Raw genomic sequence first — 26,654 nt, forward strand, 5'->3', positions numbered from 1 at the left:
ATTGAATTAAAAGTGTTCATATTTCCCTCCTGAGAGTTCAAATGTCTGCAAAAATGTTAGTGAGTACAACCCACCTCCCCCACAGTTGTACGAAGAAAAGTCTGATCCAACATGCTGTGTTCGCAACTCATTTATTAATGTGAGTGATCAAATAAGTGGTGACAAATAAGGCCTCTGATCAATTTAATCACCTCTTATTAAATTACAGTTTGACAGTCCGTGGTGTCAAACATAACTGATATCCGTTTCACTGTCAGATCAATATTAGGATTGAGAAGAAACTCCAGAGGATCTCGTTTTATTTAACCTAGTTTTGTAGTAGAAGAAAAGTTCAGCTGAAGTGCAAGCGGTGAACGTTTGAGCGCATGTTTTGATTTCACCAGTGTTTTCATCTGAACTATGTTGGATCATTTCAAGTGAAAAGAATCGTCAGATTCTATTCAGGCTGCTTAACATTATGCCCGCATGCTTTAGAGAACGTCCCCCTTCTGGGTTGTTCATGCACAGAAACTATTATGTAACTGTTGTCCCAGGAGACAGGGGAACCTGTGGGGGGTCGTGGGTGGCTGCCAGGGCAGCAGTTTGGTCTGACTCTACCAAAGCTTGTTGGTTAGATGTGAAGATGTATTGCACATGTTATGATAACTAGTGGCTCCTTTACTGGGCCTCGTCCGCCCATGGCTGCTGCACCTCAGGATCAGTCATGACCTCCATAGCTGCACCCGTACTGACAAAAGAGCGACTGTTGGACGGCCGGTCATCATGCATGGGTATAAACTTAAAAGATAATCCATCGATTTGAAATCAACACCACCTTCTGTTTATGTTCTCAGTTCACAACTGGACCGTAGAGGACACTGTGCAGTGGCTGAAGGAGTCAGTGGAGCTTCCCCAGTATGAGAGAAACTTCCGGAGCTTCCGGGTCACAGGAAACACGCTACCTCGGTACTTTGGATCCCCACTTCACATTATTCATATTATTTTTGTTCAATGCTGCCTACTGCTGGTCATTTATAGCAATACAAGAAAGGTTTTGCTTTTTCCTTCAAGCAAAAACTTTCAAACTTTCAAGTGTTGCTTGCTGCTGTCTGACTTTAAGACATACGAGTGGACGAAAGGGGCCAGAGCAAGGTGGCGGCGAGGGGGTGCATGTGTTGGGGGATTTGTGTTACACCACCCACCTGAAGGGCGCTGACTCATGACGTGACGCCACCACGATGGGTTACAGTTTCTGCTGGCTGCCATGTTGTCTGGCGAGAGTAAGATGGTGGTGGCGTGGGAAGACTGTCACAGCAAAGAACTCGCACACACACACTCACACACACCCACACACACAAGGAGTCTGGTGTCTCACTGGACTTACTGGACAGGATCATGCCTGTCACACAATCTCACGCATGTTTCTCAACAGCATTAGTCAGGTTCTATAACCAGAACTGTTCAAAGTCACATGTTGACTAATACAGTTCATGGCGATGCTTTTCAGGTTCATGCCTGTGGATTCTAACTTTAACTCAGGCCATCACGTTGATAGAATTACTCCAATAGCAGCCCAAGTCAACTCTTAAGCGTCATCCCACAGATAAGGAAGAAAGAGCGCTTATCTTTGTTCATGACCACAGATTTCTCCATTCATTCTTTTTCTAGTTGGCACCCACCCTCTCGGCCATGCCGTCAGGACACTCAGCCAAATGCACATATTTTGACTCCTTTCTTTCTCTACTTGTCTCTCCAGAATAGCAGCAAATGAACCGTCGTTCATGTCGACGCAGCTGAAGATATTAGACCAGCGACACAAACAGAAACTCAACCTGAAGGCACTAGACGCCGTGCTTTTTGGTCCTCCGCTGCGTAAGTGACGCTGCCCTACCAAGTGTCCCTTCATTTTAGGATCTAACTGGTTTGCCCCTCGCCTGCAGGTCCGCAGCACAACTGGATGAAGGACTTTGTCCTGATGATTTCTATAGTAATCGGCGTCGGAGGCTGCTGGTTTGCCTACGTGCAGAACAAATCCAGCAAGGTCCACATCTCTCAGATGATGAAGGATCTGGAGAGTTTGCAGAAAGCTGAGCAGAGCCTGTTGGACATGCAGAGCCGGTGAGTGACTGGCGGCGAAGAGCTTGCGAATGATTCATTTGTTGCCGTCAAAAGTCATGACAAGAGGTTTCTTTAGGCTGGAGAAAGCTCAGGAAGAGAACCGGACTGTGGCAGTGGAGAAGCAGAACCTGGAAGAGAAGATGAGGGATGAGATCACTGGAGCCAAAAAAGAGGCTCATAGGCTCCGTGAGCTGCGGGAGGGTGCCGAGTGTGAACTGAGTCGACTCAAATATGCAGAGGAGGAGCTTGTTCAGGTGGGGATGCACAGACCGCTCGGAGATGTTAAACAGTTACTCATACTCTAACCGGGTCTTTACTCGTAGGTCCGTAAGGCTCTGAAGCGAGCTGAGAAAGAAATGCAGTCGGAGCGGTCCGTGCCTGAAGCTCTCCAGAAGTGGCTGCAGCTCACACATGAGGTGGAGGTCCAGTACTACAACATCAAGAAGCAGAGCGCGGAGCTTCAACTCTGCGTCGCCAAAGATGAGGTAACCGCAACATGGCTGGGTGATGGAGGCGATATTTTATTCTGGTGCCGTTTCTGAAGAGATTTCGAGACATTGAGAAAATGACATTATGTGACTAGGCAAAGACTTGGTGAAGTGCTGCGACCATTGGACTTCTTTGTCTTCATGACAGTGTTTTAACTTCCTCAGTCAGGATCATAGTTACCTGGTGGGGGTGCAGTGGACTGGTTAGCCATCCAAATATTTAACCGGCATGTATGTTTTAGGACTAAGGAAGCAAACCGCCATGCCCGGAGGAAACCTGGGTTCGCCTGTAGCCCGAGTTAAACCTTGTTGCTTTGAGGCTGCAGATACTAACGCAGCATTAGTGAACCATGCTGAAGGTTATTTGTACAAGCTAATAAACTCCTGGAGGCGTTTTCTCCCAGTGTGTCGCCAGAGTTGTAAAGTAGCAGATGAAATCCATTGAATACTGAACATCCCATGATGTTTGAATCACCACCTCCTGGGTCCTCGCCGGAGCACGGTGAAGATCATGGTGGAACACGGCTGAACAAACTTAACGCAGCCAGTGACTGTCACGCGTATCACGCAGCGTTGGTTGGTTTGAGTGTTTTCCTGCGCACGTCCCCGCCTGCGACTGTGGCGCAAGTTCTCAGCCTTAATTGTGGAGATGAGTTTGGCCAAAGCGTCTCCAGAGACTGGACTAATGACCCGATTGCTCAGCTGATGAAACAGCTTGACATCACCTTCTCTCTAGCGCCAAGTGCCTCTCATTTCTTGACGAGTGCTCTTCAGTGGGTCAATATTTGTGCCCGCGATGACTGAACTCAGTGGCTGTTTTGGAATCCATTCTGTTGATCTCTGATGATATGAATCTGGGTTGCTTTGTGTTTCAGGCTGAGAAAATAAAAAAGAAGCGGAGCTCTGTGTTCGGAACTCTTCACGTCGCCCACAGTTCATCACTGGATGAGGTGGACCACAAGATACTGGAGGCAAAGTAAGGGCTCACACAGTGAACCTGTGCGAATGCGGTACTGGCTTTACTTTTGAAGGTGGTGAATATTGAAATCATCAGCTTGTCTGCTGTCGGAGCACCAGTTCTATTTCCAAAATATCCTCACCTCTGAACTTCATAACAATATATACAGGCACTTGGTAATACAGATGAGAGTAGGAACATAGATCAACTGGTAAATCAAATCCGTCCATCTCACGCTACATCATTCTAACAAGTTGATAAAACTCAGGAAGGAAACTTTGTTTGGTGATCTTTTGATGATGGAGTTCAGACTGTGAGATCAAGTCGACTGCAGCTGATGATCCACTAGCTATTTGAATTTGGACATTCCCTGAGCAAACACACAAAACTGGTTTCAGTTACTATGCAGAATTTAAATGGAATTAATTCAAACTATCTTCCTGCTGGGGAGTTCTGTTTGCACTGCAATACATCTTTTTCACCTGCTTGGTTTGTGGCTTGTTGCTGCATCATGTTTTTATCCAAGGCTCCTCTTGGAAATTATTGTCAATGAAGTGATGAAAGAAAAGTGAGTGAACATTTTTTTAATAAAATAAAAGACCTTCACAATACAGAAAAAAAAAAGTCACTGAAAATGTATTTTCAGCCAGGAATGAGATGCCTACATGGAGGAGGTCATGTACCACATGGGAGGGTGGACACGGTCTGTTTACAATTGTAAAATCTATGTGTTTGAGATCAATGGAAAACTCACTCAACAAACTTTAGCAAAAGAGAGTAAGAAAGCGAGTGATAATATTAGAGTCCTTCCGTGAGAAACTAGTTCTCACGAGAGTAAAGTCTATCGAAACAGGATTACTGATGACGATACGGTGTATGAGCTAGATAAATTGACAAATTAAAGTCACAAATTCTAATACTAATGAACCATCTCTGATGTCAGTGGTTGATCTTTCTGGCGCTCACGTGCTGCTTTACTCGCAGGAAAGCCCTGTCCGAGGTGACGGCATGTCTGAGGGAGCGACTCCATCGATGGCAGCAGATCGAGAAACTCTGTGGTTTCCCTGTTGTTAATAACTCGGGGCTGCCCAGTCTGACAGCAAGCCTGTACTCGGATCACAGCTGGGTGGTGATGCCCCGAGTCTCTGTGCCCCCTTATCCCATCGCGGGCGGAGTAGACGACCTGGATGAGGACACGCCTCCGATCATCCCTCAGTTTGCAGGTCAGTATCTTGCACCTTTTCTTGTATTACATAGGCAGATGCTTCTTTCCCTCCACTTCAGTGTCACACTCTCACAAAGGATGTGCTTCTACAAGCTAACATGAGTGCATATTGAAGGGCAGCAGGTGCGGAACCCATGGTTTAAGAGTTACCTACAGTGTTAACAAGATGACATGACAAATGGCGTTGGACTTAGGGACACAGTTCATCCCCCATGTTTGTAGTTCTTTGTAAGCCTTGTCATTCAATACAAACAGGTCATTTTGAGCAAAGTAGCCAACTTTGCAAACTCTAACAAATTAAATTTCATAATTTTTATAATTTCAATTTTTTTTATGAGATTTGATGGCAGAGGAGGAAAAAGTCCTTTAAACTCCCTTAAAAAATATCTGTTTGCAAAAGTGCATTACTTTAATATGTAGTAAGGAACCAGTGCTAATAAATGGCTTTCTAGTAAAAAAAATACGATGCATTATGCAGCTTCTACTCTACGTACAGTAAAGGTTTGACCATTCTGTTTTTCGTTCCCAGCGGCAACATTTGTGCGCCCCCCGCTGACCCGCAACAGCAGCATGTGTCGGTCCCGCCGCAGCCTGTTGTCGCCACAGTCCTCACTCATGTCCCCGGACCCGGACCTGCTATCCATGGCCAGCTTGTCCCTCTCCTATCGCACCGATGCAGATGACGAACATGTCATGTTCTCCTCAGATAGGAGGGGGTATGTAGTGGTGGCCGGACCGCCCAGGAATGATTTTACAGTTTGGACTCACAGGTGTTTGATCCAGATTCTCAGTGCTTGGGTATAAATGGTAAACGGTTGCAAAGTGGTGAGGTGGAGGATGCATGGGTGACCCCTACTGGTGACGGCACACATTACACCATGTTCATAGCAGAAACTGGTGTAGTCAGCCATGATGCTTGTGACAGAACATTCGACATGTTGAGTTGATTTAGTTCCATCAAATCAGATGATTTTACATTCTTGTTCCTCAAAGTGTAGTCCAGCAGGGACCCCTTGTGGTCTGCGAGGACAAGAGGCATTTTTTAATTCACTTTTTTTAAATGACATTTTGGGATGTGACTGGGCTATTCCTCTGCCCTGACTCCTTCTCTCTCGCCGCAGGGACCCGGCAACACAGGAGTGTGCCTCCGAAACAGACTCTCTCAACTCATCCATCAGTCGGAAGCAGCTGCAGAACCTGCCGAGCTCAGAACCGCCCAGTCGCAAGATCAGCAGGGAAGAGCTGAGACTGTTTAGCCAGATCCCGGAGCTTCCTGCGTCCTCAGCGGCTGTCTCCACGGCGTCCCCCCACAGCAGCAGCAGCAGCAGCAACGGCAGCCTCAGGGACTCCACTCCACCTCCCTTACCGCCAACTCCAGCCTCCACTCCCTCAGGCCCACCTTCCACCTCCCCCTCTCCTGCCTTAGAGCACCATCCATTTGCACACAGAGGCTCTCCTGACCTCACCCACATCCTCCCTGAGTCCAAGAGCGCCCCCTTCCCACAGGGGAGCATCAGCGCCCCAAAAGGAAAAGGCATCTACAATGGCATCCTGGAGAAGTCTTACAGCTTTGGCCAGCTGCCTGCTAGCATGCTGCCCAACGTGGGCCGGTACCCATCTCTCAACTCCCTGGACTCTGAGGGGCGAAGCGTGTACAAGCTCCAGAGCGCCTCGTCCCAGGACTCTAGCGACAATGGAGAGCGAAGCAGGCGCTCCTCTTCTAAGATTAAAAGCTTATTTAAGAAAAAGAAATAGGACTTTTGGAGCGAAGACTTGTTGTTGTTTTAGCCCCTCTTCTAAAATAAAACATGGCGAGCTGAAACAGTTCCTGAAACAGCCGGCTCGCTCTGGGTGAGTCATCGCCTTATTTTACAAAATATGCCTTTTCATGGAGTGGACTCACAGAGACGCTGCTGGATTTCTTTTGCTTCCCCTTGGTTCTGAACCATCAAAGCCACCAAGTGTCGAGGGTCTCAAGGGGCAGTCACTTTTTTTAAGCACACATTGTGAAGAATTCTCGTGTGTCAGCAAACACTGGAAGAGTTTGAATCGGTGGCGAAAGCAGCACATGATGCAGCTGCGTTCACATGTCAAGCTTCACTCTTTTGGCTGGGATCTAGGACGTGCAACAGAACGTAAATCCATGTGTCCATTCACAACACACACAACTGACCACAACTGAAATTAACAACTTGTGCACAAGCACTTTAGTATCCCCCCACCACCCACACAATGGTTCAGTTGTGCTCTCAAACAACTCAACCTTCCAGTCAGGACAGAACCAGACTGCCACCACAGGAGCGTTGCTTACAGTCCCATTTCGTGGGAAATCAGGTGATGCTCATTTTAATTTGGTTACCCCACACCGTGATCAGAGCTCCACTGTTCAAGCCAGCAGGTCCCAGGGTTGGTCCGGTTTATGTTTCATCTGGTGAGCCACTGGTGTGTTCTGAGAGTTCATTCGCGGTGTACAGAAGGACTGTCACTAGGCACCTGGTGCTTCAAATGTGCTCATCATTTGTGGAGTCCACTCCACCCCCCAGAAGAAAGTGTCCTTCGACCCTCGCTTGTTGGATGCTGGCTTCTATTTATACTTCAACATGGACTGCTATCCTCACAAGAAGTTCATGTTGCCTTGTCTGAGCTATCATTAGGCACTCTGATTTCCTCCCCCTCAAACTTAGCTGCCATCCCCCTGGCTGACTGGGAATAGTATTTGACAATTCAGGATTGAACGAAAAGGAACCTACAACAGTATTAGCTATATCAGCTTTTTTTTCCCGGAACTTAACTGCAACCTTAAACGCAGCTCCAACCAAATTTAGGGGAAAAGGGTGGTTTAAGATCAGCATTTGAATGCTGGTCAGTTTCTGTCTGTGGTCATCGGCAAACTGTGCTCTGCTTCGTTTGCCTCCCATGTCGCCATTCTTGTCAAAACACCCCTCTATCCAGTCTAACCTAACTGACGCGAGTACCAAATGACCACTAGATGGAGCGCCTCTCCACAATCGCACACATCGGTGTATCGCTAATATCCATTGACAATCCTGAAGCAACCCAACCCGCGGTGAAGCCTGGTGATGTGAACGTAGCTCAAACTCTTTATAGGTCATTATATATTTTTTTAAAAGACACTTTAAGATTCTCCGTCTGAAGTCGGCCAACGTCTTCCTCAACAAACGTCCAACTGCATTGTGGGACAACAAGGTCACCCTACTTCTGCGGAGATCCTGGACTCTTGTACTTGACTATTTCCTTTAAGAAGACATAGAGAATCCTGCGAAACGTTTGTTGCACTACTGCTTCCCTGGTATGTTGGGAAAGAGCTGCTGCTTGCGGGGTATGACTTTAGAGAAGGGGGTGGAGCCACAGCCGCTCATGCAGGCCTCTGTATTTATCATTATTAAGGTCTACTAAATGTTTGGAATAGAATTATATATTGGTCGGGGTTCTCTTGAGCTGAATATGCAGATTTGATCCAATGACGTTTTTTTTTTCTTTTTTTCTTTGTACTCGTCTGGCACTACTTGATGAACTGTGTCCTGTAGCCAAACCAACCCACCATTTCCATTCGATGTCTTAAGTCCGCCATGGTCCACAGGAGCATGGCGTCGCCTTCCCGGTAACATTGTCGCCACATTTAAGTGCCGGGGAAAAGTCCTGTCTGGACTTTGATGAACTGAACTTCTCACGCACTTGAAGGCAACACCACGAGTTGAGAGACAGTTCCAGCCACACGCACTAAGCGCCGAGCGGACCCTGCAATACCTCCCTCCTCCTCTTCCTCACTTCCGGGCCGCTACAAGCGCACTGATGTCAAGAGCTTCTCACTGTGATCTCTGCTTTCCTTCCGCTCGTCCTAGAGTGTCCGTTCACAGAAGGAGGGCCTGTGTGCTTGCGGTCAATGTGTCAGCGGGTTATGTGTTCGAGGTGTGTGTGTGTGGGTGAATTAAATAATCGATGTACCTGTGCAAGGTGGTGGACCGAGTAGCACACAATGAGAAAACTGCAAATCAGAAGTGCAACAATGAAGAGAAAACGAATGTTTACCTGTCATTTGGGTTTTTTGACAACCTTTGTGTGTGTGAATATTTGTATACTGTAGAAGAATTCATTAAAAAAACGAATCTGTCCGTCTCAGTCGTGCTTACTGCTCACCAGAAAGGCAGCTCCTGCGAAGGATAAGTCAGGAATGTTGACTGGTCCATGGGGTTTCATGAAGGGTTCCTTATTTTCAGAGGCCACTAGATGGCGTGTTTAACCCCAGGGTTCTGACGTCATGGCATTGCCCCAACAGCACAGCATTTCTGCACGAGTTTTGGATTATGTCCTGATGTTGCACAAGATGGAACGACTCCAGTACGATAGGAAACTCTGGATCGGCTGTTGCTCACCGCTACTGTCATCGGAAATGTATGGCCACATCTATAAGATGCCACATAAGAAGACATATGAAATCTGCTGTTTCTTGTGATCGACTGTTTTTCTGTGATGCAGGTTGTGGATTGAGTTTAAGATGAACTGATCTTGGCTGATGTTTCACTCGACCTTGCATTGGAACTTCAGCATGTGTCCTGGGGAGAGGATGAGGCATGCCGACACAGTTGCAAAGACTTGCTTAATGATAACTGCTGTGGATTTTAGTATTCTCCTTGACCTTTTCAGGGACTCTGTGTCCTGAAGCGCCTCCACTCGCTCGTCTCCACTCTCTCTCATGCGCTCACGTTTGGATTCTTCTGAGCATCACCCTCTTCCTTTCAGCTTCTCCTCTACTAGACACAAACCAAAACGTCACTCACCATGACCCTCATCTTCAATGTCCGTTCACCACCACAGTAAACAAACATACTCAGGCAATGACACATAAGAATATACTTCATTAGGTATGTTGATATTTTCATTTATAAAATGTGCAAATGGGCACTTTTATTATTTAGGAATTATGGGATGAAAGGGGCGGTTCAACAGTTGCTGGACAGAAAACAAGACAGTCCTGTAAAAGCCCACTTTCCCCCCACAGCAGCGAGGCCCAAGGAGCAATTCTGTGACACCCCATTTGTCTTGTGAGTGGTGGAGGTGTGGGGGACCCCGGTGCACACATGAAGCGCATGCATGATCGCTTTGTCAATACCAAGTGATCGCAATGAAACTTGTGTTGATGCTTCATCAATTCTTCTCCCTGCAAGAGAAGCGGAGACGTGAGCCAATGATAAATGTGCTGTTTGTCCAGTCCAGTACACCGAAACAGGCCCCAACTCTCGCGATGCGAGTGCAGTTGTGAGTCACACCACACGATGGCAGCAGAACATCGTCAACAGGACTACAACAGGCGTCTGCTTCGTGCTGAAGTCTTCTGCGCCCTGCTCCACCCACACACTGACTGTATCTTCCTCTCCTTAAAAAAGTCTCAACATACGAGTAAACTGTTGAATTCATGTTGGAAAAGTCAACATAAGATGCATGTGGTCAAGTATGACTGAAGAAACTTTTACCCGTTTCTCATAAACGTGTTCTTTGTTGTAACAGTTCTTCACCTGAGTGCACTTCTAAAACACACAAATTAAAAAATAAAATAAAAATAATATGATTTCTCAGGGGAATCCATCTAACACTAATTATTTTTCCAAAAGAACTGTATTTTATTCAATTACTGCTAAGATACTAGTATACTTTAGCTTACTTTAATTGTAATGCAGTATTTTTCCACTTCAGTCAAAAGAGTCCCGGTGTAAAATCACATTTGGAAAAACAAGAATGATAAATTGATTGACGGATCATAGACAGACGTGTGGTTCAGTAACCGCATGAGCTCAGGGGCTTCCAATTGCTCCTCTGGAGTCTGAAGCGCTGAAGATAAGGCCCCACAGATCGACGTAGAATCAGACAGGCTGGCTTCAGGTGGCTCCTGTTTGGGCCCTGGCGACGCTGCGGTGTTGTAATTGGCCACACGTGATGGCGACTGTCAGAAGACACTTTCTCTTCTTAACCACGATCCGAGCTAATGAACAGATGAGCTGTGAGGGGACGTGTACATTGCTGCCCGCCTGATGTGGTATCTCCCCCGTTTGTCTGCTGAAATCGCTCCTTTTTCCGTCATCATTACCCAACAACGCCTCCCCAGCTCTCCGCCGGATCCTGGTTTTATGGCCGGGTAATGGCTTTATTAGTGAGTTTAATGCCCTGTGACCGACTGGGACCAAAGTCTGGCCTTGTTCAATGATGGGAGAAGTTTTTTTTTCAGCACAGTCAGTAGTTTCTGCAGTTGATCATAAATAAAGGTGAAAGTACTGTAGTTTGATGCAGAGTATCAGACCAATAATGCATCTAGAGTCCAGGGTGAGCCAGACCATCATGATCCCACAGAAGGCCTGGGTGATTGCTAGAACCCTTGCCCGAGTCATGCACCCTGCACTTTCCTGCCCAGCTCCTGAAGTTACATGTGCCCAGTCTCAAGGTCGACCCCAGAGCTGAGAGCCCAGTCTGCAGTGCAGCGGTGGGCCAAATAAATCGGCTCTCATTTGCTATGATTCAGAATCTATAAAGAAAAAAAAAAGAAAATATCTGCTGCCTGCTGCCATTTTGTAACAATGCTCGATATCCTAACGTTACCATGCAGACACACGCACTGTTGCGTCTTCACTGCTGGTACTGCTGGTCAAGCCACAGCTTTACCAAGAGACTAAAAGAAGGCTCCCCAGTAAAGACACTTTCCTCAGAATTTAACTGAACTATACGTATTTTGGAACATAAAGAGCCGCTTTAATATTTGTAACTCGAGCATTATGACAATATGCTCATACTGCCACGTAGCAGTTCCAACAGTTCCATCGAAGCATGGATACATGTTCAAAACAAACTCAAAATATTGGCCACATGTCCTCCTGAATAACATATATTTCTCTTCTCCCTCCTTGTTTGTTTGTGGCAATGGAGACACATGTAACGCGTCATTTCCTGACACATCCAGGACGAAAAATGATTCTTAATACAGTCTGTATGATGACGACGCTGCAATTCTCTGGAGTTCAACCAACCACATTGGTGTCTCTCTGCATTCTTCACTCCTCTGTCGGCAAAACACTGAGGGAAAACAGTGTTTTACAAAGTGTCCTAAAGCTTTTGAGGGACTTGGTGAATGACATGGACCTCTTCATTTTTGTGGGCTACACAATCCAAATTCTTAAAATTAATAAATAACTAAATAAACTCAACAAAACAAACAAACTCGACAAAACAAACAAAGTCAATAATATCAGAAACAAGACGTGTCACTACAGTTTTTCAGGTGATAAGCAAATGGCCAACTCACTCATGACTGTATTGAAGAATCCAACCAAAGGAACCGCTGGAGTGAAGAACACTGACTGACATGTCTGGAGTGGGTGAACGCGTGAGTGCAGGAATGTTCATGCAGATTATCCCAAACACAGTGAGCTCGCCTGGCTGCCATGTTCCCTCGCCGAGGGACCGTCTCTGTCGGCTTTGGCTTCGGCTGCGCAGCTGCAGATGAATGTTGCCGCTTTCACGCTCTGCCAGCAGCCGCTCTGCTCAATAATGAACCCGTTCCAGTCAGGTCCGCACTGTTCTGACATCTCCCTCAGCCAAATGCCAAAATAGAGATTTAGGAAGCGGAGGTGTCACCTGAGAGAGGCCGGACAATGAGATGCAACATGTGTATCTCTGTGATGATGCAGCCTGCGCTAAATGCTGAGTGTGTTCCAAAGTGGTGGGCGGGAGCGCAAAGCTGGAGGAGACTCACGTCGATGCTGACCTGCCTCTGTGTTCTCAGGTGGAACTTTGGGTTAGATGTATCACAGTGGGATGACATGGTCTTATGTCGGGCCGCAACGATTAGTTCATGTCATCAATGATGTCGATAACAAAATGTCGTCGACGTTAAAACCTGTGCGTTGATGTCACATGTTGCTGCAGGATGGGCATCGACAACTGGTTGTTATTGAGAAACAGTGAGAAAATATCACATTCTCTGGAATCATTAAGATATGTTCATTTCTGTTCCTTTTATTGGTTCCTGACCGAGGTCGGACTCCAACTTGATGCAGTTGCTGCGCGCTCCTGGGTCCGTGTCACCACCTCCAGCTGACTGCCTCAGTCACGGAGGAGCGGCAACGGGTGGTAGTGTTCAAAAGTTTGGCTTTGTTTTGTTTGTGAAGAAAACGTGTCTTTAGGGTGAGCAAACCCCTTTGACACCATGGTAGAATGATGAACGAGTGTTCCGTGTTTGGTCTGTGACGCCACACACTCTCGAGCTAACAGCTAGCATGTCGGTAACCGACACGGCGTGTTCACAGAGTAGCACACAGGGTGTGAGGTACAATGGAAGACAAAGAGCACCTTTTTCCATCCTTTTACTACATTCTTTTTCTCCACTCCTCCCCTCTCACAGTCCAAAGTTTCACATAACCCACGGCTCCAAATCACTAAAAGTGACCCGTCAAAGGGAAATAGGAAAGACACTGAATGCTCAGAGGAAATTAAGTTATTGAGTGAATTAATGAACATAGTGAAGACCAAAAGTCCAACTTAGGATAAGATCACCTTGAAGAAGAATACTCCGTTACCGCGTCCTAGTTCACAATGCATTCTTGATCAGGTTAACTATCACCTTTAAATGTTTCAAACAGTAATTTCCACCTCCATGTGGATCTGATATTTCACATGAGATACATATATGAATATTGAGGATTTTAAATTCTTCTCAAGGACCAATAAAGACCTCTGTTTTAAAGAACTGGAGCTCTCTGTCAACTATGCTTCATGCTTCACAGGGTTAATACATGTTCCTGGATTGTGTGTCATTCTTTTAATATACTTGTTTAATAATGTAACCAACTTTATCAGAAATCCAAAATAGGTTCAAACAAAGGTAATTGCCATGAGTCGACTAATCCAAAATATCTGTTGCAGCCCAAGTCTTATGTATTGGGTCCCACTCAGCCGATCGGAAATGGAGGCTGTTCTGGAAAAACAATGACAACAGCTCAACTTCAGAGGCAAAAACCTGGACCAAATCTTTCACTGTCTCCGGCCGATAAAGCCCAGACATGAATTCCTCAGTAACCTGTCACAGTTTTTAATTCCTGGAGTCTAAATTACCTTTTAAAACATGCATTCTATTTCCACAGCTTCTGTGCATTGGCTCCCAGAAGACTCATTTGGATTAGATCCTATCTCTGCTCCACCATAATCCCTCTCGATGAGGCTGCCTCCGGTTATTCTCAGCACCTGAAAGGTGACACGAAGGAAGGCTCGCCACAGACCCGCAAATCTCATTACCACGGGCCTCATGTCGCCACATCAATCTGCAGTTCACCAGTCAATCAAGAGCTGTTCAGACGACTCTAATCGGGAGAACAACTCTCTTTTAAATGCTGAATTTATAATTAACAAGGCTCTTGATTTATTTCACTGCTTTCTAGGGCAAACAAATTAGTCTGGTAATTGCTTCATAAAGAGCGCGAGTGTAGCTTCTGCGAGTGGAGACTATTTTTGGATGTACTTTTCATCGAAATAAACAAGGAGCATTTCCGTCGTGAGTGAGGCGTGCTGCAGTGAGAGAGACGGTCCCCGCAGGAGCAAGGACGCATTTCAACACAGCCAGAAGACTGGAAACAACAATAAAAGATGCACTTGCTGGCCAGCAGAGGGCTCCTGCGACAAGAGGGCGCACCGGTGCTTCATTCTTCCGTTGAACTCTGCCACAATGTGTGAGCGAGCAGCCGCCGTGGGCAGAGGGTGGTGCCCATATTTGTAGAACGGGATACATTGCATCTCCTTCTTATGTCAGAGACCAAGGCCAAGAGGAGGAATGTACTACCAGTTGACCGCAGGAGACAAGCCACCCTGGATCTGGGGAGGTCCGCCAGCATGTTTGACCAGCTGGAAAATAGCTGACTGCATCGGCTCCAAGAACATTTAGAGATGAAGAGCCAGCGGTGACATGGAGGAGCTGCTCGGGGAGTATCATACACGCTGGAGCAACAGGAGGGTTCATCTGACACACCACCAGATTTCATCATCGCCTCCATCATCAGCATAACCTGCGCATTTCAAGGACAATTATTGATACATAACATGATATTTGTACTTTTCTAGTCAGGATCATTCTGAACATGTTTGCTTACTTTGTGCTACTGCCATCCCCACTTCATTCTTCACTTGATTTTCTTTTATGTCCACTACCAGTCAAAAGTTTGGACTCATCTTTTCATGTAATGCTTCTTTACATTCATGATTTCTTGAGATTGTACAATGCAGATTCTCACTGAAGGAATCAAAGCTATGAACGATGCGGCAAACAAACAAAAAATGTCACGCTTTCTATGACATCATCACCAACTGTAACAGTGCAGTCAACAAGGCTCAATTACACAATTTCCCTTGGGATTAATAAAGTTTTCTGATTCTGAAAGCTTGTGCAGCAACAGCACGGTGGAAGCCCCGGCACAAGGGGGGGACATGAGGGCTCATGGCATGTTCTGCTGTCCTTTATTCATTTCATTTGACTTTACCATCTGCAGTACTTTTACTCTATTCTACTCTGTTACTCCTCAGTTCTGCCATCACCCCATCCTCTTTGTCTTTGGGCACTTCCCTCCAGTCCTTTTGCTCCCACCTTGACCTACCCTGTACTTCTGTCACAGATCACTCATACACTCAATATACTCATTCTCCCCTTTATCTCATTTGATCTCTGTCCCATGACTTGGAATGACTGACACCAAGCACTTGAACACATCTGTTTTCACTTCCTCCACTGGCTGCACCTTCAGGCTCCCTCCTGCCTCCCGCTAACTCTCTCACACACACACACGTATTGTGTCTTGGTTCTACTACCGCTCGCTTCTCGCCTCACACCTCCAACTTCTATGTCACATCCTCCATATTCTCATATTCTCTAAATCGGATCGACTTGTTGTCAATATGCAGTCTGAGCCTGTTGTCTGCTGCTTCTTACTGTGTTCGATCTTCCCCTGTCAGCTGCATACCAATTCTCACTTCTCTGCAATTTTGCAGTCATTCCCCGAATGATTTACAAAATCAGGACAAATTGTAGCAAGTTCCCAGTCGACTCCAATTACGTTTAATAGCTGCAGTACAAGTGTTTTGAGCGCCACAATGAGCAGCAAGTCGCTCCCCTCCTCTTATGAATAAGTGTGTCGGCAAGCATTTCAAAAGTGCTATGGTTGTTGTCGCCAACAGTCTCTGGAGAAGTGGAGTGGTCTGATCATGTGACATGCCACTGCTGACATGACGCGTGTACTGGTCCATCTGCGTGTGACCTCAGTCCATGAACGCAGAAATAACAGCAAGCCAAACAGACAGGAATGCGAGCGCCTTGCTCCTTCATTTGCTAAAGGTGCAGGTGAAAAGCAAGTAAAACTGCAACAAGCTAAACAGGAAAGAGTCTTTCAGCCTGATAACTTCAGCACTTCTGTTTAAATCTACTGAAAGCTAGCAAGCTAACTGAGTAGCATTACCCACAGTACATCTCCAGACGTGCATTAGCATTGTAACGTGGCTAATACATTCTTAAGTTAACGTTACAAACCATAGAGTTTATGTCTTAACAAACATACACCATGACTAAAGTTACAAATAACTTTCATACGTTGCTGCCGTAGATGTTTGAAAAGAGAACTCTTCTCCAGATCGAATGGATCAACACCACCACGAGCTAACTCTGACCGCCATGCCACGCTCCTGGCCGGTTTAGTGCGGAACACGAATATGAATACAAATCCCTTGTCAAAATAAAGGTCCACTTATGGATTACAAAACACCAATCAAACTTGTACACAAACAACTTACAAACATATTTCAACCGGTGCGCCTTGACCTGAGAGCAGAACATCACTCATGGCGTTGGTCATTTGCCAACGCCACCTCTGGATATCGGTGGCATCCAGATCACAGCTTCAGAGTACAGCATACCAGGTAGTGGATTTCATCCATTTTTTTCTAAGACACTACCAGTCAGTGAGCGAAGAAGTATATTTATATCAGCTGTAGGTTTGTACAACAAACTGCTCTGAGCTGTTGTACAGTGTTGTTGTTCCCTGTTTATTGCCCTATTTTTGGAATTCAACTTTACATTCAAGTATTGACTTGGATGAAGTGGGATGGTGAGGCGAGAAGAGAAATCACCAGGGGCCTCATGTACAAAGGGACCATGCCAACTTCAGAGTAGGCTTATGCAAGTTCCTACAGGTGTTGGTCCTCTTGGAGGTGGTGCTGGCACCTGCACATCAGAGACACGTGAACACTGATCAACTATCATTCAATAGCTACACAACAGTTTGTATTGCACAACAAGATGGCTTTGTACTATATCAAACTGAAGCAACACACGCCACTCATCTCGAGTGAATTTTAGGCTAAGATTAAACAACAGGGAGGCACTAACTAACTATTGCTAACCCAAACTACACCATGCCACCAGCATAACTTAACTCAAGTGCAGAGCCACTAAGGCACCTGAGTAACATCGCCATGTCGCAGCAGTTAATGAAGGGTTATCTTTACAGTCAGAGCTACTTATGACTTACTTGTGCCATCTCCAGCCAAAACTGAAGCAACCAACCTGTGCTCAGACTGGGGCCTCATGTACAAAGACTTCATAGATTTCACACAGAAAAGGTTGTACGCCCAAATAAATGTGAATGGAAGAATGACTACAGTTACATGCAGAGTGTAGCCCAACTAAATAGCAATAGCTCGACTAAGCTGCTGAGGACAAGTGTTTCATGCTCTCCTGGTTTACATGCAGTGCTATGACTTCTTCAGTTCCACTGTCAGCAGAGGAAGAACTAGTCATAGCAAGGAGCTGTTTCACGCCTCCTCTCATAGCTTTCTGAGTCAAACAAACTATCCAGGAGACGCTGTTTTCTTTGTATTGTGAGAATGATGGATGTTGTCTAAAGCAGTGATTCTTTACCATGGGGCCCATGGTTGAGCACCTCCTAGAGGGCCGCTAGAAGTTTTGACCACAAGACGCTCAGTTTAATACATTAGCCACGTATGGTGGCCGAAGTGTGTGACTGAATTGACTTGACAGCTGCAAATCTGTGATGGTTACCACCTATGGAAGTTCTTGAAAAGAAAAAATGATAAAGAAAGTGATGCCGCCCCAACAGTAAAAACTGTTCATGAAAGCACCTGTTGATGCAGTTTTGAAAATTAATTGGAACATTTTATGGCGATACTTTCATTGACACTTTACTTATATCTGCTTTAGAGTTTAAATAAAATATTTTTAATTTTATGATATTTAGACATGGTTTTATCATTTTTATTTTATTTGGAATTTTATTCAGTTTTTCAAATTTTCTCAACAGTTTGCGTCAAGTGTATTTTTTTTTCTTTAGTAAATTTGATGAATATGACATGCACCTGGTTGGACTTTTTGATGACATATAAATATCTTTCATGTCATGGTTTCATGTCATTTCACAAGGTTTTGGTTTGTTTACGTGTAAGTAGATTAAATATGGCTATTGATCACAGATGAAATCAAGAGTTATGAATCAGTTCTATGACTTGAATGGGCCCTGGGCCCATTTGCTCTGGAACAACCCAAGATCAAAAAGGTTAAGAACTCCTGGTCTATAGTACAAGCGGGACGCTTTAGATCACCGAATGAGCCCCAACTAACTTAGCAACCATGCTAACGGTTGCTAACATGGTGGTAATGTCTTCTCCTTGAACCAACCAACTACATTGTCAAATCCTCTAGTGCGAATTCACGATCAACACGACCTGAGTGATGGTGGTGGATGAACACAAATCTACACATCTGCAGGTCAGCGCTGTCACAAGTGACAACACGGCAGGTTCACTGTGTGTTCACCACAGACATCAGCTAAGATTGATGAACACTGCTGCATCAAATCACAGCCAGTGTTCCACTTCTCGACTGTTACTTTCGCTGCCCAGTCTGGTCACACTCGGTTGCATGCATTCTTAGTCGAGGTGGGTAGCTTGTTCTACGAAAAAGACTATTGAAGCTAGTAGGAATTGGAGGCTAAGACTGAGGAAGGTCACCAAGGACCAGTCAGATACTGCAGCAGGACACAGCCATTGGCTGAGGTTGAGACAGAGGCTTGTTGAAGGACACACACCCAGGTCTGAGCAGCCTGTGGCGGGCCTTCCTCTGCTGTGGGTGTATTGCAATAAAAGGCCAAAACAGCCAGTGACCCAGAGGTGCACAATGTTGTTATTGTGTCATACTGGTGCGAGAGCACCACCAAACAAAGACCTGGGGAAAATAAAGAGACTGCATCATGCAGGAGAGACACCCTGGACAGGTAGTCAGCCTATACCTGGCCACATATACAGGGGCTGCCGCTCATGCCAACCACTGGCGTGACATTTTAAGAAGCATGTGTTTGTTTAGAATGAATCTCACCACAGACCTGCCTCCTCCCTGCCTCCAGACCAGCAGACTATTTGATGTGTTATTTATGTCGCTGGCCATCTATAATTTCACACAAGTGTGCACGCTCAAAGTTGACCCGGCCGACAGTGGCTGAAGAGCCTTGGTAGCTGAGCGGTATCACTGCACTGACAATGAGCCTGAATCCTGCTGCTGTGATATGTGAGGAGTCACAGGCTTTAATTTACTGAAACCAAAATTCAGAAGATAAAACAAGAACACGGGCTTTAAAAAGAGACAATTTAGGCCGATAAGTTAGAGACCCAAAGGTGCTTTGTAGAAACAGGGAGCTAATCGTGTGTAATTCCAGCAGAGCTCAGCACGGCTTCACTGAGCACTTATCAAGTGACAAGACTATTCTGGCAATTTACAGCGTGGTCCAATCTGAAAGTAGAACAAATCCTCTCACTTTTTTTTGAAAAGTATATTTGACCTCAGAGTGCGCCAGTCAGGTAAAAAAAAAAAAACGAAAAACACGTGAATATTTCGACAGCATGAGATCAGAGGGAGAAAGGAAAATGGGACGGGAAAGGAGTGATGCATGAGAGGGGAGAGCGCCGGATAAAAGAAATGCAACAAAACAAGTGAATCAGCAGGAAGCCAAGGTCACCGCTTCACGAATCCACTCCACCGCTATCTCTTCCACAGACAGCGGTGGAGTGGATACTCAGAAAAAGAACAAACCGTTCTATTAGCGGTGATTCTGTGATAAGCTGTCACAAGATGACTCATTTACAGGAAGCTCATTTCACAGCGGACACAAAGCAAAAAACAACATCATATTCTTATGAATCTGCTTATCAATTTTGAACCACAGGGAGCACTAGTCAGGTCCACACAGTCAAGGTTTTTTTTTACACGGTCGTGGAGTCCTGGCTGAAGAGGTTTCATGATACAGTGTCCTGATTCTCAAAGCTCAGTAGGTGGTGCTGTCGGTTAAAGAAAGCAAAAAGATATGGCTGACAGGATCTGGTGTCTCCTGTGGCTGTGACCTTATATAAATTGCAGACTACAGAGGCACTGATGAGAGTGTACCTCCGCCGAGCCACTCATGTCACCTTATATCAGTCCACATGCTCTTATGTTGTATTGCTTCCCTGTTTTGTCCCTCTTTGGTTTCTCCTGACAGTAAATGGCGCCCACCAAGCTTCCTCGGTCCATGGTCAGTGCACTGGTACAGTTGGTCTCAGTTGGTTGTGCTTTTCTTCTCCAGTTCTGATCTTGGAGTTTGTTTCAAACATGACATCACATTCTGTTTGTGATGTCATGTTTGGACGCACGCGCACAAGCGAGAACCACCATTTTCGTGTGGGTTAGAAGTCTGAAGCAGATCTCAGACTACAGGAGTGATATTCCTCAACACCCCCAAAACTGTACCATTTATTCCTAGCCACATGATTTCAATGAAATGTGACAATAACTTTTCAACCCATCTTAACAGTCAGATGAGCGGGCAAAAACAAACATAACCTCGTTGGCCGATGAGATAACCAAACAAAGTTTCAAACCAAAAGTTGACCAGAAATGCTGTTGCCTTGTGCACTTTGCATGACCAGTATGCCAGGTGTAGAGACCAACATCCATAAATCACAAAGACGCTGAACTGCTTGAAAAACAGTAAAACCCCTTCTAAACGCCGCATGACTGGCAATGATACATACAGAAAATAATTCAATTCCCGCGGATGACGGATGTCACTCAGTGTGTGTTTGCTATCGAAAGTCACCTCTACTTCTTCTTGCATCTGTTGCAGGTCCAACTTTCTGTCTGTCTCCGTCAGAAACTTTATCATTTCTAGAGACGTCAACCCTCAAGCTCGGGCGCTCAAACAAAGACGGGGGAATCTGATTTGAGTTCAGGAGCTTTGTGCCAATGAATAAAACATGGCTGCTCCTTGATGTTACCCAGACTTATCAAGTCACAGATTCCCCCTTTGAGTTTAGGTGGTGACATGGTGCATGAGACCCAGCGCAGGATGAAACAACTCAAGTTTCTGAGGATTATATCTCCCCCTCCGCCTGCGAGGACGGATAACGGCACCAGGGTGAGGACAGACGTGTGCACAGGACACTGTGGGAAGATTGACTTTGGATATGAATGGAGATGAAGGATGCTTTGACACTCCAAGAAAAAAAGAGGTTTCTCAACAGGATCTTTTATGTATGATCTGCAAGTGTATTTTCAAACAGCCTGTCTCGTATGTGTGGAGATACACTGCGTATGTGGTGGAGCATGAATCACTGTGGTTCAAGGATTAAAAGACCTTGAGACAAACGTCTGATTGGAGCGGATGGACGAGATGTATGTTGGATGGTGGGACTTATATATGAGAGTCGCAAATAGGCCAGACGACATGTTCAACCATCCCGAAGCCAGGTGGGCTGCTGCTGCAGCTCCATGTTTGAGTTGGAGAGATTAGCTAGTGGAAACTGAAGCCTGAGAGATTTGATCATAGTGTTCAATGTGAAGCAGCAGACACTCGCCTGTCAGTGGAGATGCTGCATTCTGGTCCATCCATGTCAATCAATAGGAGCAATAACTTACTTTACTCAAAAATATGTCTACAGTTAATGGTGCGCATGGTCTCATGACCCGTGTGTTCAGTGCTATGACCAGTCGAGCTCAGGATGAGTTTAAGAGACGCACATGTTCCGTCACAAGCCTGCTGTTCAGGTGCATATTCTCACGGGGATCACGTGGTGTATCATGACTCATTTATCAAGGCTCTTACTAGAGCACAGGTGAGAGACGAAAGGCCACTGTCTGAACTTTCAAGCTTTAACCTTTTACCAACTGCCCCAGCTCAACTGTGTTTTTGGATAATTGCTTTTGAAATGATATTTATCACGACCACTTGGTTGAGCTGGCAGTTGTTTGGATCAGTCCATTAGTTGCTTTTGACTTTGTCATTCATTAAGTGCTCAGACTGTGGTGAGTTTTTTCATTTTTCTATCTCAGTTCTCAAGTATTTTGGGAATTTTGCTCATGACTCAGTCGCATTTGTGCAGCTGTTGCTTGTAAATGTGTTTAAAAGAATCCGTCTGGCTCAGTAGATGGCAGACTTGTCCTTTGCAGGAGTGGAACCATTACACCACATTGTGCTGTGTGTGTGTGTTATAGGGAATATGGATGAGAAAGGAAGGACAGCTGCAGTAAAGGTGAACATTTTCCCCTTCATATTTATTTTTTGAAGTAGCTCCAACCAGAACACAGTGTTGGTTGCAAGAAACATGCATGTTGATAGGGAATGGCTCACTTCCCAAAATGTGGCTAAATTTTTCATTTCATTCTCATTATTCCGCTGGAGTTCAAGCCTGACAGGCATCCAAGAGAGTGTAAGTGGTCACAGTCACACTCTCTTCACCTCGAAGCACAGCTTCTAAAATCATGCAGATGTTCAGAATCAGTCTAATGACGGAGGCACATCTGCTTTTCAACATAAATTCAACTGACGGCAAACGTCAATAAATAAAGATATTCTCGTCTGACACCATGTTTTGAGCAGTTTTTGAGAACAATTTTAGAGAGAATAAAAAAGGCGTCCTGCTGTCAATCCCAGAAACAAGTGTTGATTTTTTCTCTCCACCTGATCCTGGATCTTCGAAGTGATCTTCTTTCCTCCAGCTGTCCTGGGAAGACCTCCAAATGGAAGATCATCACCATCATCTCCAGCACCATGATGGAGCAATATATGTGTTGGTCAGAATCAGGGAAGCAGCAGGATCTAAATCTGCGCTTGCACAAAGCAACCGTCATCTGTGCCTCTCCAAATTGTGCTTTTTTTATTTTCCACCTCCAAACTAAGTTCTCGTTGGGCATCATTTTCTGTAAGGAAATTGTTTTGAAAGTATAGAACGTATGTAGGTCACCCCGCTTGCGACACCACATTAGCGTTTGTGTAGCTAACGCTTTGCTCCTGACGAAACAAACGTTTCACATTGCCATCGCACTGCTGTTTAATTGTGTGGAAATGAATGTAATCTTATCTCATCTTTAGTCGCTTATTCTAGTGGGGTCACCGAGGAGTCACAGGCATTCTGTTGCCGCGCCAAAGTGTGGATGATATCAAATAACCTTCAGTAAGGTTTCAAGCCCAATTCTTCAGAGTACGTTTGTGATGATGTGATGCTCCACCTGACTCTCATCTCAACCTGCCATGGCTCACCCTAATTTTCAGAGGCCCATGCCAAAAGTAGCCCAACTACTGACTACTCTGAGTACTCCTTTATGACTTTAATTTAAAAGTAACTAAGTTAGATGAGAAATTCCTTTGCAAGTTACAGCCATCAGAAACATCTTTCAAACAAGTCTTTTTTGACGTTTTTATGTCTAAGATGACGGTTTACCTGGACATGTTTGGGGTCATTTCTCCAGGCCAATCTCAGCTGTGTGAATGTTTTTTGTTTTGACATGCTGTATTAACACATTGGACCTAATTTCACACGGTCAACAGGCAACAAATCTGAGTGTGAAAATGCCACAAATATGAAATAATAATAAGAATAATACAAAAGAACCCTGTTCATCTATTTCCGAGTCATTTAGAATGGAAAATATGTCTGCATAAAATGCTGATCGAAGAATCATGGGATGGATGTTGCACGGCGCGCTGTAAACAAAGCTGCTGAAGGACTGAACTGAGCAACTTTTTAACATCTGCTAAATATTGTCTTGAAAGATGAAGTAGTGCGTTTTTATATGTGAGGAGGAGGGACACGTCTTCCTCTGTTGATAAGATGGCTGTGCGAGTCTTTCACCCAGCAGCCAGAACTAGAATACTGAGGACTGTATGCAGGGTTTCATGGATAAGCACTCATGTACAGTCAAGGGATTTTTTTTTTTTGGAAAAAAACACTCATCCTGCATCTGACCTTTAATGTCCAAATCTTTGAATCTCTGTGCTGAAGCAGCTGTCGCTGAAGTCAATACGGTGGTTGGTACCTCGGTTTTCGAATGTGTCGGAATTCGAACAAATCGGAGTTCGAACAAAAATCTCGAGATTTTTTTGCTTCGGATTGCGAATAAAAATCCAGAACTCGAACATCCCCGAAAAAAGCCGGAAAAAACATAACGTGCGCTGACCGATCAGCTGACCCACGACGTGCTTTGTTATCGTGTATAACACAGCCTCTGTATGCAGACGTGTCCCGTTAGCTACATTTACTGACTGTTTTTTCTTCATATTGAGGTGTAAAACCTTTCCTGTCTCCGCACTGGACCGTGGTAGAGTGTCACAGTGGAGGTGCTCGCTCTCCACACCTCCAGGGTTTGATGTCCTGTTGTGGGCTGGAGCTGGGACAGGGATGAGGCGAGTCTCGGACTGAGCGTGACTTGGTTTATGACTTTGTCACAGCCAAACTGCACAGAAGCGCACATTCAGAGCTGGACATGCACCGGGCACCTCTTCACTTCTGGAGAGACGTCACTCACTCAGCAACCCCTCCCACATGCAGCGGCCACACACATAGAGGAACAGCGCACCTGCAGCAGACACTCTACATTCACTCCTACAAAAGCCTATTTTAAGGTTTGGAACGCATAATTTCTTTTTCCATTCATTGTAATGGGAGATTTCGAAAAAATTCGAACGGCCATCTGGAACGCATTGTGGTTGAGAACCGAGGTACCATTGTACGATGACTTTGTCCCAAACGTTTTTGCAGATGGACTACGAGTAACTAAAAATATCAGAAAAACAGTTTATCATGATGAATTTTTCCCTCGACATGTTCCCTCAACAATCACTCAGTCTGCTGCTTGTTTCAGCTGGAACCTCACTGGTTAAACTGTGTGCGACTGACTGGTCGGAACAAAAATCTGTCCCTGCATGTGCCCAGTTGCCATTGTGCCATTGTGCATTGACTGACTACTGTTTCATGACCCAGAAGGTCACCTTTAATTCTAATGATTATTTTGGACAATGCTTCTGATTCGCGAGACCTCCACTCCTGCTCTTCCTCCGCTCCTGCTCTTCCTGATGCTTTCATAGAGCCAAGGGTTTATTTTGGATCCCTGTGTGTATGTGAGTCAAGCGCTCTAACCAAATTTCCTCGGTGCAGTCCTAGAAATGATTGCTGCTTGCACAAATCAGACCTTCTCACTGTAGTGTGTGAAGTAAGAATTGAGGGAGAGCCAGCGCTGACCAATCATAGAGTTTAACATTTTCTTTCAGAGCCCTGCGATTGGATTCTGCGCCAACCAAAAAAGAGACTATTGCTTTTGAAGGGAGCGTGTAAAATTGAGGGACTTGCTCCACTTTTTTTTTTTTAACTTTTTTTTTTTTATATAAAGTAGTGCGGCTGTCGAAGAATTCTGTTCGAGCTGCGGAATATTTTTGAATAATCCTACGGTTATAGAGAGTTTTCTCTGTGGCTCTGCAGCCAAAGTGGCTGAGTTAGTGGTCTTAGTTCCTCCATGGCCAGACAAACCAAACTGAGTATCAAAGTTACATACTTGCTTTGTCATGAAGTGCAGATTTTATCCAACAGGACCATCTGCATGGTAAAAAAAAAAAATGTCATTTTCAGTGCGTTTTTTTGCACTGGAGGGGAATGATCTTGTGAGGCTTGTGATTTGTAACCAGGTTTCACCAAATGAGAAGCACCCGGAGTCACCAGGGGTCAGCGCCCCTTGACCAACATAAGAAACCAGGACACAATCTTAAAACCCATAATGTGAGTGATACACTAAAGCAAGCATTTCTGTTTAATAACTGTTTACTGCGCATGTTTACTGCTACAACATGATGAGTTGACTGAATGTTCTCCATATTGCAGCCTCTGCATCTACGGCAGTTTTCTTTAAAAAGTCTGTCCCACTCAGCTCCCTGTTCTGCAAGTGCGGCTCTCCGACTCTCCCAGTGTCCGTGATCGCACGCTGAATAAAAGCCAAAGTGGTAATGAGTGTGTAATTCTCTTCTCTCTGTCCCCTGCTGTCCCTGTTTCATTGCTGCTTGCGCTGTCCCTCGCTTCTCATTTCTCCCGGCACTGCTGCCCCCCTTGAGGACTTGACCAGTTATGTGTGTTTACCTATTTCCACAAACCAGATCAGGACTCTCGGGCACCTCAGGGAACTGACATTCTGGGAGTTGCCCAGCACCACTTAGCTGGCTGAGTTGTAATAACTGCCCCACTGGTACATGTCCCTACATATGTCCCTCAATTCAGACAAAGTTGAGTGACAATGCATTTATGGACACAACTCAATTCACATGCCTCTTTACTTGGCAGAGAAACTTTCGTTCTCCAGTCACTACAACAAGTCTCCTTCATATGGCCTTGCCCTTCCCTTCACCTGGTCCTCCAGCTTGCTTCAGCCGTTTTTAGTTGGCAACATTTATCAATTTACCATTCCATTTAGTGAACTCCAGAATCTTTGACTACGTCTTGGTTGGAACTGCTATGTTTTCAAAGAGCAACTCATCTCCAAAGC

The 26,654-nt window shown here is 45.3% G+C and overlaps 1 protein-coding gene across 6 annotated transcripts in view; it reads left to right on the forward strand.

Annotated features, from left to right (window-relative positions):
• Positions 1-8,895, forward strand: part of stim2b (stromal interaction molecule 2b) — a 43,053-nt gene extending 34,158 nt beyond the window's left edge. For 5 of the 6 annotated variants that reach the window (XM_053858674.1, XM_053858673.1, XM_053858671.1 and 2 more), the window contains 9 exons: positions 834-945; positions 1,736-1,851; positions 1,920-2,097; positions 2,174-2,351; positions 2,421-2,582; positions 3,461-3,561; positions 4,528-4,766; positions 5,298-5,538; positions 5,890-8,895. In XM_053858674.1, the coding sequence (XP_053714649.1) occupies positions 834-945; positions 1,736-1,851; positions 1,920-2,097; positions 2,174-2,351; positions 2,421-2,582; positions 3,461-3,561; positions 4,528-4,766; positions 5,298-5,538; positions 5,890-6,523 (1,961 nt within the window). In that variant the 3' untranslated portion in view covers positions 6,524-8,895. The remainder of the gene's footprint in view (positions 1-833; positions 946-1,735; positions 1,852-1,919; positions 2,098-2,173; positions 2,352-2,420; positions 2,583-3,460; positions 3,562-4,527; positions 4,767-5,297; positions 5,539-5,889) is intronic. The other variant, XM_053858672.1, reaches the window with a different exon arrangement.
• Positions 8,896-26,654: the final 17,759 nt, after the last annotated feature.

The sequence above is a fragment of the Synchiropus splendidus genome, chromosome 3, assembly GCF_027744825.2.
Source record: "Synchiropus splendidus isolate RoL2022-P1 chromosome 3, RoL_Sspl_1.0, whole genome shotgun sequence".
NCBI classification, from domain to species: domain Eukaryota; kingdom Metazoa; phylum Chordata; class Actinopteri; order Syngnathiformes; family Callionymidae; genus Synchiropus; species Synchiropus splendidus.